Raw genomic sequence first — 19,838 nt, 5'->3', positions numbered from 1 at the left:
ATCACTTTTGAACCTAAACATTAAAGAGATTAAATTTATGGTTTTGTGTGATAATTAAAAGTCTGAAAGAACTTAAGTTGAACCATGAATATAACGTTAGTGAAAGTTATAAACTGAACATCAGAATTATGGATGAGATGATGAAGTCAACCACATGGAAGGTAATTTTAAAATCAGTATATAATGAAGTCCCTTTCTCCCACATAATGAGATATTATATGGTAATGAGGATAAACAAATGACAACTACACACAATAATATGAAAGAAATCTCATACAAAGATGCTGAATACAAAAGAGTGCAATTGATGATTCCATTTAGATAAAGATTACAAGTAGGCAAGCATCTATAGAGCATGAGAAGTTACTATTGGCAGAGGGAATAGACTGGAATGGTCACTAGGAGGGCTCTGGGATCCTGGTAACGTTCTGTTTTTGTTTTGCTTTGTTTTATTTTTAATCTGGATGCTTGTTATATGGCTGTGTTCAATTTGTGAAAATTCATCGAGTATTTATGCTTTATGCAATTTTCTGTATTTTATACTTCAATAAAAGTTTAAAAGATACCTGTCCCTTTACCTTGTGCCAAGTTTCCCTACCTCTTCCCCAACAGACAAGATCGGGCGCGTTCAGGGTGGTATGGCCGTAGACTACCTCTTCCCCAACAAAATGTGCCAAGTTGGTGTCTCCCATAGCATATTTGCAGGAGTATTTGTAATTGTGGTCTTGTGCTTCACAGTTTGTGGTACAAACAATGTTCCTTTATAGCACTGTTTCCAACGTATAACTTTGGAGCTCCCACTGGGCAACTGTGAATTTTCAAGGTTAGCGGAAGGGTGACACATTATATATGGCCAACTCTACCTCTTAGTGCACACATCTGAATATGCCCAGAATTAAAATGGCCTATGTTCCCTACATTACAGCTCTTTGGATTAACTCTAAGTCAGTGTTAATTAACTTGGTGGGGGGATCCTTTCACAATGTATACATAAATCAAATCACCATCTTATATACTTTAAATGTATTACAATCTTATTTGTCAATTATATCTCAAAAAAAACTGAAGAAATGTAAAAAACAAATAAAACAAAACAAAAACAAAGTCAGTTTAAAGGATATAAGCTGGCTCCACAGAAGGGCTGTGGGGGACAAGTTTGGCTGTCTTTCATCCCTTGGACCCAGAACATTAGCACTGTTTCATTTTGAAGAACCATCCACTGGATTTCCTTTTTTCCTCTATGATGATTTTATTTCAAAAACCTTATTGTTCCTTTCTATTTATTGGATCTCAGTCAGAATCACTCAGACCTAACCAAATATGCCTTAGTAACTCTGAATCTTATGAAACTTCTTAGGCAGATCAACCACCTCTTCCCCCCAGACACCCTTAAACTGCATGTTTTAATAAATTTTTACACACACACACACACTTACTTCATCAGACTGCTTCATACTGATTTATTTGAAGGAAAAAAAAATGTATAGAGAGTTTAAGCACCTTTCCCGAATTATGGGACTATATATAAGGGAGAAGAAAGATTAAGAAATCTTACAAACTGATAACTAATCCTCTTTGACCCTGTTGCTTTCCACTGGCAAACTGCTCCTGCGTCAGGGCCTTAATTGTTACCCTTAACTTAATGAGTTTCAAAATTAATTTGAGAACCCCAAAACATCCCTCGAACTTTGTCCTATATCTACTACTATTGGCATTTCCATCAGGATGTTATGTTTTCATACTTGGCATGCCCTAAAACAAACTCTGTATCCCAAATCTGCAACCACCCTTTAGAAAAATCCTTTGCAATGTTCACACTTCCACAATTTCTCAATTATTCAATTCAAAATTTCATATTAAATTGTGCCCTATAAAATGCAACATTTAAGCATTTAAGACATACTCTCTGCTCCTCAAGCAGAGGAGGGTCTGACAAATTTAAAACAAGTATTCTGAAGTTAGTGTCAATGAAAACATTAAAAACACTAATATGCAACTGGAAATCATAGCCAGAGCAATCAGGCAAGAAAACTAAATAAAAGGCATCCAAGTCAGAGAGAAAGAAATAAAATTGCCTCTGTTTGCAAATGACATGACTATAGATAAAAAATCCTAAAGAATCCACCAAAAAACTATTAGATCTAATCAACAAATTCAGTAATTTTCAGGATTGAGTTGCAGGATTAAAAGTAAACATATATAAATCAGTACTGTTTCTATACACTAACAATGAATTATTTGAAAAAGAAATAAAGAAAACAATCCTATTTACAATAGCATCAAACACAATAAAATCCTTAGAGATAAATTTAAGCCAAGGAGGTGAAAGACCTGTACACTGAAAACTAAGACACTGATGAAAGAAATTGGAGAAGACATAAACAAATGGAGAGATATTCTGTGCTCATGGCTTGGAAGAATTAATATTCTTAAAATGTCCATATTATCTAAAGCTATCTGCAGGTTCAATGCAATCCCTATCAATATCCCAATGGCGTTTTTTATAGAAATAGAAAAAACAATCCTAAAAAACATATGGAACCACAAAAGACCCCACATAGCCAGAGCAATCTTGAGAAATAAGAACAAAGCTGGAGGCATTATATTTCCCAATTTCAAATGATATTACAAAGCTACAGTAATCAAGAGTACGGTATGGATGTAAAACAAACTGAGGTTTGCTGGAGGGGAGGTGGGTGGGCGAAGGGGTAAGTGGTTGCCAGAGGCATGGGGTGTGTGTGTATGAAGGAAATGGGTAAAGGTAGTCAAAAGGTAGAAACTTCCAGTTATAAGATAAATAAGTCCTGGGTATGTAATGTCAGCAGGTGACATTGGTTAATTATGTGTATTTGAAAGTCCTAAGAAAGTGAATGTTAAAAGTTCTCATCACACACAAAAAATTGTAACTATGTGAGGTAATGAATGTGTTAACTTAATTTTTATTGTGGTAATCATTTTGCAACACATACATACATCAAATCATTATGTTGTATATCTTAAGCTTACACTACATGTCACTTATATCTCAATAAATGGGAAAATTAACTTTAAAAATGCTAATATGCATAGCAATAAGACATTGTATGTGGAAGCCATAAATAAATCATAATTATCTTCACTATTTTGTGATTAAGATTTGTTTAATTTAAAATCAGGAAGAATTCAAAGATTATTGTTTTTATTTTGAACTTTCTAATGAGTACAATTCCATTTTCTCTACTTAAGTATTTTTATTCTTCAAGTCCTTGTTGAAGTGCATGGCATGCGTCAACTCCAAACTAACAGACCTGGGAAGCAAAGAAGTTGATATAATTTTTGATACTTCATTCTGGAAGGACTTATAAAAATTACTAATTTCACTCTGTATCCAATGATTGCCTTTTGTCACCATATTTCTGGCTCATGAATTCCAATCTATACTTGAATTAATCATTTCTATCACTTAAGGTTAGCAACGATACTTAGGTCTGAGTATTAGGACTGAGTATTATTTTTGTTTTTTTCAAAATTTTATTTAAATTCAAGTTAGTTCACATACAGTGTAGTAATACCTTTCTGAAGGTAGTTTCTACCTTTTGACTACCTTTACCCATTTCCTTCATACACACACACTCCATGCCTCTGGCAACCACTTACCTGTTCTCTGTATCAATGAGTCTGATTTTTTTTTTTTTTTTAGATTCCACATATAAGTGAAATCATACAGCCTTTCTCCATCTGATTTTTTTCACTTTGCATAATGGCCTCAAGTTTCATCCATGTTGTCACAAATGGCAGGATTTCCTTCTTTTTTATGGTTGAATAATATTTCAGTGTGTGTGCAATATATGCCACATTTTCTTTATTCATTATTCTGTTGATCAACACTTAGGTTAGTTTCAGGGGTAGAATTTAGTGATTCATCAGTTGCATATAATACCCAGTGCTCATTACATCAAATGTCCTCCTTAATGCCCATCACCCAATTACCCCACTATCTCACCCACCTCCCCTCCAGCAATGCTCAGTTAGTTGCCTATATTTAAGAGTCCCTTATGGTTTGCCTCTCCCTCTGTTTTCATCCTATTTTATTTTTCCTTCCCTTCCCCTATGTTCATCTGTTTTGTTCTTTAAATTCCATACATGAATGAAATGATATGGTATTTGTCTTTCTCTGACTTATTTCACTTAAAATAATACCCTCTAGTTCCATCCATGTTGTTGCAGATGGCAAGAGTTCATTCTTTTTGATGGCTGAGTAATATTCCAGTGTGTGTGTGTGTGTGTGTGTGTGTGTGTGTGTGTGTGTGTGTACACACACCACCTCTTCTTTATCCATTCATCTGTCAATGGACATCTGGGCTCTTTCCACGGTTTAGCTATTGTGGACATTGCTGCTATAAACATTGGGGTGCATGTGTCCCTTCAAATCACTATGTTTGTATCCTTTGAATAAATACCTAGTAGTGCAATCACTGGGTTGTAGGTAGTTCTATTCTTAACTTTTTGAGAAAGCTCCGTACTGTTTTCTAGCATGGCCGCACCAGTCTGCATTCCCACCAACAGTATAAGAGGGTTCCCCTTTCTCAGCATCCTTGCCAACATTTGTTGTTTTCTGAGTTGTTCATTTTAGCCATTCTGACTGGTGTAAGGTGGTATCTCATGTGTTTTTGATTTGTATTTCCCTGATACCAGTGATGTTGAGCATTTTTTCATGTGTCTATTGGCCATTTGTATGTCTTCTTTGGAGAAGTGTCCGTTCATGTCTTCTGCCTATTTCTTGATTGGATTTTTTGGTTTTTGGGTGTTGAGTTTGGTAAGTTCTTTATAGATTTTGGATACTAGCCCTTTATCTGATAAGTTATTTGCAAATATCTTCTCCCATTCCATAGGTTGCCTTTTAGTTTTGTTGATTGTTTCCTTTGCCGTGCAAAAGCTTTTTATCTTGATGAAGTGCCAATAGTTCATTTTTGCTTTTGTTTTCCTTGCCTTTGGAGTCTAGCAAGAAGTTGCTGCAGCTGAGGTCAAAGAGATTGCTGCCTGTGTTCTCCTCTAGGATTTTTTAAGCCTGGCTAGGGGTTTATCAATCTTATTAATTCTTTGAAAGAACCAGCTCCTAGTTTCACTGATCTGTTCTACTTTTTTTTTATTTGTATATCATTGATTTCTGCTCTAACGTTTATTACTTCTCTTCTCCTGCTGGATTTAGGCTTTATTTGCTGTTCCTTTTCCAGCTTCCTTAGGTGTAATGTTAATTGTACATTTGAGACTTCTTGTTTCTTGAGGAAGGCCTGTATTGCTATATACTTCCCTCTTAGGACTGCCTTTGCTGCATCCCAAAGGTTTTGAACTGTTCTGTTTTCATTTTCATTTGCTTCCATGTATTTTTTAAATTCTTATTTAATTTCCTGGTCGACCCATTCATTCTTCAGTAGGATGTTCTTTCACCTCCATGTATTTGTGGTCCTTTCAAATTTTTTCTTGTGGTTGACTTCATGTTTCATAGCATTGGTGTCTGAAAATATGCACGATATGATCTCAATCTTTTTGTACCAGTTGAGACCTGATTTGTGACCATACAGTATGTGATCTATTCTGGAGAATGTTCCATGTGCTCTTGAAAAGAATGTGTATTCTGCTGCTTTAGGATGAAATGCTCTGATGATATCTGTGAAGTCCGTCTGGTCCGGTGTGTCATTCAAAGCCCTTGTCTCCTTGTTGATCTGCTTAGATGATCTGTCCATTGCTGTGAGTGGGGTGTTAAAGTCCCTTACTATTATTGTATCAATGAGTTTCTTTAATTGTGTTATTAATTGCTTATATATTTAGCTACTCCCAAGGTAGGGGCATAAATATTTACAATTGTTAGATTTTCTTGTTGGACAGATCCTTTTATTATGATATAGTGTCCTTCTTCATCTCTTATTACAGTCTTTGGTTTAAAATCAAGTTTGTCTGATATAAGGATGGCTACTCCAGCTTTCTTTTGATGTACATTAGCATGATAATTTGTTCTCCACCCCTTCACTTTCAATCTGGAGGTGTCTTTGGGTCTAAAATGAGTCTCTTATAAGCAGCATATCAATGGGTCTTGTTTTTTTTTTTTTTTTTTATCCATTTTGATACCCTATGTCTTTTGATTGGAGTACATTTACATTCAGAGTAATTATTGAAAGATATGAATTTAGTGCCATTGTATGATCTGTAAAGTCACTGTTTCTGTAGACTGTCTCTGTTCCTTTCTGGTCTTTGTTACTTTTTGGCTCTCTCTTCACTCAAAGGATTCCCTTTAATATTTCCTGCAGGGCTGGTTCAGTGTTCACAGATGCCTTTAGTTTTTGTTTGTCCTGGGTACTCTTTATCTTTCCTTCCATTCTGAATGACAGCCTTGCTGAATAAAGCATATTCTTGGCTGCATGTTTTTTCCCATTTAGCACATTGAATATATCATGCCAGTTCTTTCTGGCCTGCCAGGTCTCTGTGCACGGGTCTACTGCCAGCCTTATGTGTCTACCCTTGTAGGTTAAGGATCTCTTGTCTCAAGCTGCTTTCAGGATATTCTCTTTATCTTTGAGATTTGCATGCTTCACTATATATCAAGGTGTTGACCTATTTTTATTGATTTTGAGGGGGGTTCTCCATGCCTCCGGGACTTAAATGCCTGTTTTCTTCCCCAGATTAGGGAAATTTTCAGCTATAATTTGTTTAAATAAACCTTCTGTCCCTCTCTCCCTGTCTTCATTTTCTAGGACCCCCATTATCTGGATATTATTTCACTTTATGGAATTGCTGGGTTCTCTAAGTCTTCCTTCCTGATCTAGTAGTTTTCTTTCTTTCTTCTTTTCAGCTTCCTTATTCTCCATCATTTTATCTTCTATATCACTGACTCTCTTCTGCCACATTTTTCCTCATTTTTATGGCCTCCACTTGGGACTGCATCTTGGTAATAGCATTTTTAATTTCAGCCTGATTAGATTTTAGTTCTTTTATTTCTATAGTAAGGGATTCTCTAGTATCTTCTATGTTTTTTTCAAGCCCAGCTAGTATCTTTATAATCGTTTTAAGTTCTAGTTCAGACATCTTACTTATTTGATTGATCAAATCCTTCGCCATGAGTACTACCTCCTGTTTTTTGGGGGGTGAATTTCTCCGTTTTGTCATTTTGTGCAGAAAAGAAGAGGAAAAAACAACAATAATAATAACAACAGAAAAAAAACCCAAAAACAAACAAAACAAAAAACTAGATCCTGGGGGTGTTTTGGTTTACTTGTTAAAGGAAACTAGATCCCAAAATAAGAAAGAAAAACTTCATATACATATACATATATATGTGTGCGTGTGTGTGTGTGTAAAGTAAAATAAAATACAATGAAAGGAAACAAAACATATATATGTAACTTATGTAAAAGAAAAATTAAAAAAAGAAAAAAGAATTGGAAAAATTAAGAAAATAACTGAAAAAATATTACTAAAAGACTAAAAAATAAAAATACAAAGAATGGTATATATTATTTTCCCCAAGAGCTGAAGCTTTGTCGCCCTCTATGATACCTGAACTTGGTACAAGTGAGTTGTTTGTGCTGGTCTTCTGGGGAAAGGGGCCTGCTGCTCTGTTTCTCAGGGGGACTTACCCTATGGCAAATGTGCCTCCTGTTGGCAGAGGCAGGGCTCAGTGTAAGTGGCTCCGGATTCCACTATGTGGTGCTGTTTTACTCCCTGAAGGCTTTCAGCTCAGATGGGAGAGATGAATATGGCTGTGCCCCACTCTCTAGCCCTGGAAGCTGAAAATTTGCTCCCCCCACTGTTAAGTGAGCCCTCACAGGAAAACAATCAATCGCTTTTGTCTCCCCAGTTTCCAACAGAACTCTCTGTTCTGTGACCAAGCGTTTTAATCTCAGGCACAACAGAATTCCCGAACTCCAAATTTTATGGACTCTTGCAGTGTGGACACATGCTCTTCCTCCTGGGGAAGAGGGTGGGTCTTTCCACACTTCTGCCTTTAGCTGGCTCCCTCCAGGAAAGTGGTTGCACCACTGTGCAGTGGTTCACAGTTTATGGCAACATAGAGCAGAAAGCTTGCACCTAGACTCTCTGTTCTCAGCTGGCTTCCCCGATCCTATGCCTGGGAACTCTGCTGCATTCAGGCTCCATCCATTCTTCTTGTGACCCCCGGGGATCCTGAGACCACACTGTCACACCTGGGATTCCACCCTGCTTCACCTGAGCACATTTAAGCCAGGGACATACAGCACTTTGGTAGAGTTCTATAAGCTCCAATTTTGCACTCCTCTGCTTATAATACTTGCAGTAGCCTCCGTAAGCAGGCTCCCTCCGCACTGCCATATCCTTAGCTATATCACCCTGGATTCAAGTCTCTGCACCTCTTACCTTCCAAACGGTGGTCCCTTTTCTAATTGTAGACTTTCAGCATTCATTTTCTCAGGTCTCCGATTGATTTCTCAGGTGTTCGGAATGATTTGATAACTATCTAGTTGTATTCAAGGGACAAGAAACACTTAGGGTCCCCTTACTCTACCATCTTAAATCTTCCCCTTTGAATAACTATTTTTGTATGGATAAATACCTAGTAGTGCAATTGTTGGGTCATAGGATAGTTCTATTTTTAACTTTTTGAGGAACCTCCATACTGTTTTCCAGAGTGGCCGTACCAGCTTGCATTTCCACCAACAGTGTAGGAGGGTTCCCCTTTCTCTGCATCCTTGCCAACATCTGTTGTTTCCTGAGTTGTTAATTTTAGCCATTCTGACTGGTGTGAGGTGGTATCTCATGTGTTTTTGATTTGTATTTCCCTGATGCTGAGTGATGTTGAACACTTTTTCATGTGTCTGTTAGCCATTTGTATGTCTTCTTTGGAGAAATGTCTATTACTGTCCTCTGCTCATTTCTTAACTGGGTTTTTTATTTTTTGGGTGTTGAGTTTGATAAGTTCTTTTTTATAGTGTGATTTTATTTTCCAGTTGTTTCCACATTGGTCACCCAGAATCCAACATGGGGTAAAAGAATAAGCCTCATTCTAACTCTACCTAATTAAATTTCCAAAATATGAAGACATCTTTTTTGGGTCCTCTTATCCTTAATGCCACTAATCTCTAATAATTTCAATTTCTTTACTTCTTATTTTTGACTTTGCCCCTTCACTATTCACCTCAACTATAATTCAACCACACTTTTTTTTTAAAGTATGGTTACTAGAACTGAGCACAAAACTCTAAAATTGAGTTCCTTAGCACTGTGACAAGCATAATTTTTACTTCAATTAAACTAGTTCCTAAAATTCTATTAATACAGACTATGAATGCATTAGCCCTGAGGGGCTTCATAAAAATATTGAAACATTAAATACACAGATTAACACAAATTCCAAATTACCTTTGACATTTACTACAATTTGGTGTATTTCTCCCACTATCTTCTTGAGTAGTTAGTTTTTGACAATTCTATCTGGAATCCTGACAACTGAAGAGTCCTTCTTGGTGTTAATGACTTTATTTATTTATTTTTCGTGGAGTAAACATGGGCATGCTCAGAGAAGCTAGATTTATTTCATAACAGTATTAAGTGCAATAGATTGACTACACTCTGTATTAAGTGACCTCATGTTTTTTTAAAAAGTAAAATCATATTACATATATTTTCTATATCTTCAAGTGGAAATTCATGTAATATGCTATAATATTTTAAATTAATTTTTAAAAATATACTTTAAAGACTCTGAGCTGCTTTCTGAGATTTGCCTTTCCCTACCACATTTCTAGCTAATGGCTTCCACCCTATTTTTGATTAAATAAATGCCAGAGTAAAACCAGATGAAATCAAAGCAAACCAAACAATACAATGTAACAGATCACCATGAATAAAAGCTTCATGAGGATTAACTGTTCCCTGTTATATTTTTTTTATTGAAATGTTATTATGAAATAGGATTGTACTTAATAGTGGTCAGTTCGTATTTTTATAATTAGTCTTTTCAAAACCAAAATAAATAAGGGCATTCTTTGTGATCTCTTTTGTGTACTAATAATTTATATCAACTAGATTTATTTATATCTTTATAAGAATTTTAGATTGTTCTTGAAATAGTATATAGATTACACAAGATTATTCTATCTGAATATAGGAGATAGTACTTGCTGTAGCAACACTATTGGAACCGGTCCCTAAGGGTTCATATTGTGTAACCACACCTGACCATGCTGTTCTCCATATGGCAGTGGGGTTCCCCTAGTTCAGGGATGTGTGGCCTACAATGTTTGAAAGATGGCTTGAACTCTGGGCTCTTGAAAACAGCAGAATGAACGAAAAAAGAATATTCAAGAGCCATGAGTAAAATATACAAGTAAAATATACCTAAAACAAGACACCTATAAACACAGCTATATCACACGTGCAGTACTATGAACTCTTTATCCCTGCTTTTTGCAGAATGGAGGCATGCGGTGAGGGTATCTCTCTTGCCGCAGCTGCTTTCTTTAGCTGGAGCCCCTCTACTTCCCCATTGCTCCCCTTCCTTTGTGACTCAAACTGTGGAGTAGGAGATAGTTGGTTCAGGCTTGGCTCTGCCGCTCCTAGCTGTGTGTACATGGGCAAGCCATGTAAATCCAATGACCATCTGTATTTTCCCCCAGAAAACAAATGTGCAGTCACATCTGTCTTGAAGTGTTTGTGACCATGTTCGTAAAATGCTTCCACTAGATGTGAGTTTTAGGAATCAAGGACTATGTTCTAATCAACATTTCATGCAGTAAAATGTCTGGCACATAGTAATACAGGATAAATGGTATTTTTACATGACGTTGCACAGGCATGCTGTGTTTTAGGAGGTTCAGATATGGCTTTTGATGGAAACAGTGGTTAGTCATTGCACTGGCAGATGGTTACAGGACTGATACATTAAAAATTTGGGGAGAAAGGCTATTCCTCAGAGAATTCAAAAAGTTTCAGAGGTGAATAGAGAATAAGCCCTTCGAAGAGGAGAGTCAACACAATCAGATCATCCCAGGTAAGCTAGTTGGTAAACATTAAGGAAGGCCATGCTGTTGTAGTTCTCCTATTGCCTAAACCTAGGACACAGATTCCAAGTTCCTGAAGAACAGCTTCAATAAAATGGAAAGTGTAGAGGAAACAAAGAGCTCAGAAGTAAAAGACTGATACTAAGAGGTCCCACAGATTAGCTCCCTCAACATCTGCACCTGCTGTCATCAGCACCTAGAAGTTGAATAAGGGAGATGGAGGCCTTGGCTTCAGGGTGGTTTCTCCCTCAGGGTGCTCCTTAGGATGGTTTTCTGATTGGAAGCCTAGTGAGGGGTGCAGCAGGGGACCCCCTGGAGAGCACTCATATATGCTCCTTGCTGCAGACACAGAGGACTGGATAGAGCAAAAACAACTGAACAGGTTCTGCCTCCAATAGGGGCACACAGAGGGCCAGGGACCAGCTGAGTAACTCATAGGGGATGGAGCAGAGGAGTATTGAGATGGGATCGATGTACATGCTCTGTGAGCTTGCATATTTGCCACGGAATGAATGTAGGCAGTGCAGGGAAGTCATGGAGCTAGTCCTCTTAGGTTGCCAGGAGGTTGCTGGCCATCAAAGCTGAGCAAAGCTAGAGATGGGCCACCAGATGTCCAGAGGCATAAAGTGGATAACACAGGAACATAATGTATTGACTGGTGTCTAGCGATTGCTTAAAATAAACAAACAAGAAAAAATCCTACTTCATATTCTTGCAACATTTATGCACATGGCCTCATAATTCTTTTTCACCATGAGCAACAAAACTTGAGCTGAATATTGAGCAGGGAAGCCATTTAATTCTAATTCTAGTCTTTTGGGAATTCAAAGAGAGAAAATAGAATTTAACAATTGTATGGCTATTTGAAGTTGAAACACACACAAATATAAAGAAATCTTTGGAAAGCAGACCTATTTTTGTCTGATCCTGAAGGTAGGTGAGAGGAAAGTTTTTAAAATATTCTCATCAGTCTTGGGGAACCTGGGTGGCTCAGTCATTAAGCGTCTGCCTTCGGCTCAGGTCATGATCTCAGGGTCCTGGGATCGAGCCCTACGTCGGGCTCCCTGCTCACTGGGAAGCCTGCTTCTCCCCCTCCCATTCCTTCTGCTTCTGTTCCCTCTCTCACTCTCTCTGTCAAATAAATAGAATCTTTAAAAAAAATTAAAAAAAAAGTTCTCATCAGTCTTGATTTGTCTCGTGCTGGGAACCTGGTATTTATTCTACATTTATGTAAATATTATTCTCTAATGCCCTGTCTGTATTTAAAGAAATATATAGAAGACAAACACATACTATCAAAATAGAAAGAAACATGTGAGATTAGACCTGTTTTCTTACGATGCGCATAACCAGTGTTGAATTCCTTACACAAAGCTTTCTGGTATTAATCAAGGACATTCATTATTTGTTACTCTGAGTCACATGGTTTACGTAAGACTGCTTTGTTGCAGTCTTGTTTCTTTCAAGGGTATAAAAGTATCAAGTATCTCAAATGCCAAGAGTGATGTTGTGGTGGAAAAATGCATAGCTTTATGAATTACACATTACACTACTGCATTCTGGTTATCTTACACAAAAGTGGCAATATTTTCTTAACCAAGATTTGGAGAAGAGTGATAGGGCTATCACATTGTTCTTTCACTTTTTCAGGCATCCTTCAGTTTCCAGAGGCTCAGATTATGAACTGAAGATAACATTTGCACGTTTGCTTACCACAGGTCTGTGGACATCCCAGAATGCTCTCTCTTGGCTATCAAGGATCTTCCTTTCAATCTTGTCTCTCTTCTTGTCCACTCTGTCAACATTGTAACAATGAATAATAAGTAATGTTAATTGTAGCACCTCTCTGGACAAAAGGCCACAACTTGAACAAATTTTCCAAAAGACTCACAAGGACTCACTTTGCTTGTGCTTCTGCTTGCATAAAAATGAACTCCCACTTCCGAGCAAATGCTCTCTGCAGCCTGGCCAGGCTCTCCTGAAAAACATACCACAGATGAAGATGTTCTGGTGCTCATCTTTACTACTCATTTCTCATTTATCTACTGTATAAATTTATCAAGAAAGCAATTACAGAATTTCTAAAGTAGTGTGTACTCTGGTTCTGAATGATAAATCATGCTCATTGAATGTAGCTCATCTTCATATTAATAGTCAGAGGAAACAGGGAAACCTATTACAAATATTAATCTTATGAATAATGGACTTTAGAGACCACAAGTAAACACCTAAAATACTAAAAATTACTTTGTATAAAAAAAGTGCTCAAGACTAATCCATTGGATTTTTCTGTGCCCATTTTAGTGAGGAATAGGAAAGCAATACATCTCTACTAATGATTCAGTCAGTCTATCCCATTCCTGACAAGAATGTAAACCCGCAGCAGCTTACTACCGTTTCTAGTCAGTGCTTCAAAGTCATTTGTAAATCACAACACAGCAATTGTCTGAACAAATGACATCAGATTAATTTTATCTGTTTTGCAAAAACTATTTACTCAAAGTAAATGCTCTTTATTTCTCTAAGTTTGGATGTCTTCACATATTATATATAGGACACTTTTAATGTTTTTACATTTAAGTTTAGCAAGACATGCTTCTCCCTTCTCCTGTGAGTTTGCATCTAGAAGTTCACCATCCCCAATGTGAATGATGAGACAAAGCAAGCAAGTCAGGGATTTGAGCCATTATGATGCCTGATCTAGAAATCTGGTCCTTAAAATCCAGGGGTGTAAAGTCAATAGAATCTCCAGAAATGACCATAGGCCTTATTCCTGTTCATTTTATGACTTTCTTTGCCAGAAAGTCCTTAGTACTTACAGCTTCATAGTCTGCCAATTCTAGCCTTGCCTTGTTTTGCATTGTTCTCTTGCAGAGGTAAACAGCTGAAAGGGAAAAAAAAATCAATCATTTCTTGCTTGCTTATTAACTGGAGGCACTCACTAAAAATAAAAATACAGCATTATAAATCAAAACATCTTGGTCTTTGTCACTTTTTTCCAGTCATAATTTTCTATCTTTATATTTTTTGACAAAAATAAATAATTGGTAACATTTTTACTGAAATTCAAACATAGTGGTATTATAAGAAAATAGATACATTTAGAAAGTTGATAACTGTTAATTTTTATTAAATAATGGGGAAAATAAAGCCTTCTAAATAACACATCAAATGAACCTAAACATCTAGATATACAAATAACACCATTGGGTTAAAAGGAATTGCATGAAGAGTGAATCACTGGCACATTCAATTATATCCATATTCTTCTGCAACTGAAAGACTCTATTTACCTAAACTGAAGGCTTCTTGGCATCTCCTTTGCTACATTTCACCATCATCAATTATTTTGCCACTGGGAGAGAGGAAACTATAATATCTTCCTTAACTACAATATGACTACCTTTTAATACCATTTTTCTGAGGACTCAGTATCCTTGCTGCTAGGGAAAGCCCCCTTGGGCAGTAGATTTATGGGATGGGAGCCAGAGGGAGAGAAGAGGGCTAGAGCAGCACTGCTATTGAAAAATCACATTTCTTTAGTTATTTCAGGATTATTAGTAACTCTTATGATAATATCAAGACATTCAGAGCCCTCCAGTATCGCCCTGATTTCCAGGACACTTTTTGTTATTTTTCCATAATATATGATATTTGAGTCTCATGAAATTCAAAATAAACTATATATTTCAGATGCTGAATGAATCTGCTGGATGAGGACTGTCAAATATTACTTTTTGTAAGGTTAGTTCTGGGGGTGTCCTTATAATTACCACCATTGCACTAAGCCATGCCACCCTCAGTTTCTGGTCATCAAGTCCAGCTGATATCACTAAGGAATTATCTTACACAGAAAATCTGAGATCTCTGTAAACACTGATGCTGTGCATTCAATTTCCGTCCTCTAAAGTTCCCTTTATGAAGGCCAAGGCCAAGGAGAAAGCCAAGCGTGGACTGATGCTAACATTACTACAGACATTAAGAACCCAGGAGACGATCTGAGAACACATCTTTCTACAATCTATCATGGGAATTTTATTATTCCACCAATATTAGTAATTTTCAAAATTGCTAATTCTCAAAATTGGTCAAATATAATACATATTGTCATGAAACTCTCTTTTTAATTGTTTCAAGTTTACTGTGTGAGCGAATCCTTCCCCAGCCCCTGAATAAAAACTCAAGCAGCATCCAGTCTTGCTTGTCACTCATGTAATTCAGAGACCCAACTTATGGAACGTCCATCCCAAGGAATAGTCAAAAATTCAAGCCTGGTTTAACGTCTTAAGGTCTTCCCCTTTCCCCCAGCTTCTGTGGGTGAGAGAAGCGTGACTGTCTTCTTTGTCCACCTTGTTCTTCTGTGTCCCCAGCTAGTATTGCTGACCAAGGCTTCTAACCTTCTGGGGTTGGAGTATAGGGAGGAAGGAGAGGATAGGGGGTGCTGCCATTCTTGCTTGACTGATTCGTGTGGTGATCTAGTGTTGCCATTCTCTGGTCGTGGCAGAGTTTTAAAGCTGATTATGTTTCCCATGTCACTTTGTGCGATGCTTTGGAGAAAGCCCACCCCACCATTGCTGGGAATCTCCCACCTACAGGGCCCTTGTAGAGACTGACTATACCTCTGGCCTCTCTCTGCAGTGTGTTTGCCTGTCCAGGCTGTTCCCTAGGACTGGACTCTCTATCACATATGGCTTAAATTACACACGAGAGAAACACTCATGCACTCTTTGCCCTGAAAGGAGACCACGGAACATAGCCACTTCCCTTTAATTTCTCCACCCATAACTAGAGAGCCTGTCTCTTGCCCCTTGTAATTCCAAGGCCTGGAGTTCATGATCCATTGTGTCCCCAGGAGTAGGTGACTCCTGTCAAGCACTCTCAGAAAGCCCTTGAAATCTTTGTCCCAGGGCTTGAGATGAGGGGCATCCCCACTCATTCTTCCCACTGGGGCTGATGGGGGCAATGACTCCTGACATCCTAACAGCTACAAAATCAGTCTTTAAGCCAACATCTTACCCTTTAATGCCCTCAGTGGGAGCTGACAGCAGCTAGTGTGACAATTTGTATGTCTGTCTAGAATAACACTTTCACATCTGGTCTTGATCCACTTAACATTTTGGCTGGATTTCCATTTTAAGATCCTGTTACAAAAATCACTTTCCACTCAGATATGTCACAGGGCAAGTAAAAATGATGCACACAGATTGTTTTACTTCAAAGTTGAAATAGTTTAATTTTTAAAATCCTTATCCCTCACTGTAAAAGTTAAGACGATGCGAAAAAATAAATAAATATTAAAGAAAAAATCATTCTTATCTCACTTCCTTCATTATTTGGCACATTATATGGTTTTTCCCTTCTATACACACCTACAAACATAGACATGAATATCTGTATTTATATCGAAACTTTATCGTCATATATTTATTTAAAACTGTACTACATATGCTATCTTATGAGCTTTATCCTTTAATGTTATATTTGGCTAACTTCATATCAATAAGTGTTATTCTGTAACATCCTGAAAAATCATTTCATGATAATCCATTTATTATTTATTTAAATGAATCCTTATTGTTGGACACTTAGATTATATCCTTCATCTTGCAATTATTTACTAATATTTCTGCAAACATGTATGTATGGCTGTATGTTTATTTTTTAGATATTTGATAATTTTCCTTAAGTGTCAGTGCTGAATGAGGGGGTGTGCACCTTTCAAGTCCTCTGATCTGTGTAACCAAATTCCATAGAGTTTAAGCATGGTATGTCTTGCTTACACTCTGGAGAGTACATTTTCAGCAAAGCAACCAGAGTTATTCTGTTAAGACTTAAATCAGATTTCATTGTATTCAAACTTCCCATTTTTCAACTACTTCCTATCTCACCTCACTTCCGGTAAAAGCCAAGGTCCTTCTGTGCCCATTTCATTATCTTCCGACCTTGCTTCCAAACTACTCTCAAACGGTGGCCGTGTTCCCTTCAGACCCATGCTCTCAGCGACACCTTCCTCCCACCCCCACCCCCACAGCCCCTTTCCCATTGTCCGCCTCTACACAACTTTCTACCTCCTAACATACAACTTCTGTATCCATTTATGTAGGTAGCTTATTAGCTTATTTTCGCCCCCTGCCACCTCATTGGAATGCCAGCTCCATGAGGCCAGAGATTTTTCCTTGTTTTGTTTGCCCATGTGTCCCCTTGCATGGAACATACTTGGACACAGAAGATGTTCAGGATATATTTGTTGAGTAAAAACATCACTAAATTTTCCTGATGATCTGAGAGTTTTTCTTCTGTGAATTAGGTATTCATGACTGCTAATTTTTCTCTTGGGGGATTTGGCTTTTTCTTATTAGACTTAAAGCCCATTTATACATTAGAGATAGAGACTAATATCAGATATATATATGCAGGAAATATATTTTCCCATATTTTTGAGGAGAAGTTTAATAAATGATATGGACAATATTGAGTATACTTCAGCAAACACTGATTTAGTTTTAAATTATATGTTATTTAAATTATATTTTTATATATACATACAGCATTCATACTACATTTTCTGCAACCTGCTTTTTTTACTCACCATGACATTACTGAGATCCACCCAGGCACTTTCTATAGCTTGTTTCTCTTCACTGTGCTAGTCTATCCTAGGAATGCAGCACACATTATTTAAGCTATACACCTATTATTAAATACTTAGATTGTTTTCTTTTTCTCTTTTCTTTTCTTCTCGGTTTTATTGAGACATAACTGACATGCAGCACCGTATACTTTTAAAGTGTACAGTGTAATGAAGTGACTTATGTAATTGTGAAATGATCACCACAATAAGTTCAGTTAATATCCATCATTTCATCTAGATACAAAAAAAAAAGGTTTTTTTCCCCCTTGTGATGAGAACTTTTAGGATCTACTCTCTCAGCAACTTTCAAATGTACCACACAGCAGTGTTTGCTATAGTCTTCATGGTGCACGACATTCCCAGAACTTTTTTATCTTATAAATGGTGTTTCGTACATTTTGACCCCATTCTTCCAATTCCCCTACCTCCCACCCTTTGCCTCTGATCTTGTCCTTTTCTCCTACGAGTGTGTGTGTGTGTGTGTGTGTGTGTGTGTGTTTAACATTCCATATATAAGTGAGATAATGCTTTCATATTTTGGAGCTGCTATAAATAGCGATTCCATATAGGTTTTGATTAACATATATTCTTGGAATTGGTAGCAGGACTCTGTGGGACAGGCACAGTGTGAATTTTGTAAGACCTACCAAACTTCTACCCCTTATACCCTCCCAGCAATATGCCAATATCCTCACCTTCATGCCAGACTTGATTTTTTGCCAATCTGGCTTGAGAGTGGAACAATTTCATTATGTTTATCTGTTTTCTTATATTTCCAGTATTTTCACATGATAGGTTTTAATGAAAAAAGATGTGTATGGATTGCCCCCTTCACAAATTTGGCTCTGTTTCATACTTTGTACCGTGGGCTATTTTTATTTGATCTATATTGCAAGCCCTGGTTTCATTTCTACTTGTATTTGCCTAGTATATCTTTGCTTTATCAACCTTCTTTAACTGAAAGAGTCAGCATATTTTACTTATCTACCCTGCAGACAGGTATTACTGGATTTTATTTATGACCTCACCTAAAGATACCTTCTATTTCAAAAGATGAACTTACATTAATTCTTGTAAGTTATGTTTGTTTTTCCTTTTCTTACATCTCCATCTCTCTCTCTCTCTGTAATTGTGATTTCTTTGTTTCCTACCTTTTGTTACATGGGATGAGTTTTCTTTAATTCCTCTTCTAATAATTTAGAAGTGATAAAACTTACCATTCCATTAGTGGCCATTCTTATGTGTTTAAATAAACACTTTATATATTTTTCTTGAATTTTAGTCTCAGAAATAAACACTAATATTCCCCCCATAAATGATGAAGAAAATAATCTATTTCTTTCTAATTTTTTTAGTGACTAGAGTTTATTGTATGCTCTATTATAGTTTTTAAAAAAATTATAGAATTTACATTCCACTTGGAAATTACTTTTATCACAATTATTTAGATCCTGGAGGGCATGGAGGGAAAGCTGTTGTCTTGGAAAATTAAAGTGAGAAAAATGTTGACTTGGCACATTTAAAAAAAATCTAGATTTGCTAAAACTGTTCTATCACAGCTCAGATTTTCCAAAAAACACAGCTATTACCCATGTGGCTATACCCTTCTTATTTCTGGTTTTCTCTGGCATTGCTCACTCATTTTGGACTCAGGCCACACTACCCTGGTGAAGCTGACCCAGAGAATCCTGGGTTTGCTGTTGTAACTGTCGGCCCCCAGCATAACAATCCGGCAAGGATACTGCCATCATTCCCCAAGTTCCTCCCCTTTACTTTTAGGCTTGCTCTCTGAATGTCTGAGAGCCCGAGATGGTTTATGAAATCTGGGTCAGAGACAAAACATCAGACAGGCATAGGGCTGTCTCTTTGAGTGCCGTGTTTAAGCCTAAGAAACCTCAGTCCAAGATGGGGCAAGCCTTTCTCTGCCTTCCTAAGACTTACTCTTATTTCCAGCCCGCATGGATCGATGAATCATTAACGGGCTTGGTCAGAACTTCATCCAATTCTGTAAAGCTGCCCTAATTTCTTGAGAAGAGAAATTGTAAGTCTGATATCACCATCTTCCTTTCATTTGGCTAAATTCTATTGATTCCAGAATACATCTTTCAAGTAAGTGGTATGTGGCACCATTCTCCAATTTCCACACTGTCATAATAATTCTTTCTATTCTAGTTTTGCTTTCTTTTCTTCTTATTCCA

At 37.1% G+C, this 19,838-nt stretch overlaps 1 protein-coding gene across 6 annotated transcripts in view; it reads right to left on the bottom strand.

Annotated features, from left to right (window-relative positions):
- RGS7 (regulator of G protein signaling 7) overlaps positions 1 to 19,838 on the bottom strand; it is a 517,535-nt gene that overhangs the window by 71,385 nt on the left and 426,312 nt on the right. For all 6 annotated transcript variants that reach the window (XM_032389411.1, XM_032389406.1, XM_032389409.1 and 3 more), the window contains 3 exons: positions 13,829 to 13,893; positions 12,911 to 12,987; positions 12,723 to 12,804 (listed from right to left, as the gene is read on the bottom strand). In XM_032389411.1, coding sequence (XP_032245302.1) covers positions 12,723 to 12,804; positions 12,911 to 12,987; positions 13,829 to 13,893 — 224 coding nt within the window. The remainder of the gene's footprint in view (positions 1 to 12,722; positions 12,805 to 12,910; positions 12,988 to 13,828; positions 13,894 to 19,838) is intronic.

This window comes from Phoca vitulina, unplaced genomic scaffold (genome assembly GCF_004348235.1).
Source record: "Phoca vitulina isolate PV1807 unplaced genomic scaffold, GSC_HSeal_1.0 scaffold54, whole genome shotgun sequence".
Taxonomy (NCBI): domain Eukaryota; kingdom Metazoa; phylum Chordata; class Mammalia; order Carnivora; family Phocidae; genus Phoca; species Phoca vitulina.
The sequence above is the reverse complement of the archived record's forward strand: the minus strand, read 5'-3'. Positions and strand labels throughout refer to the sequence as shown.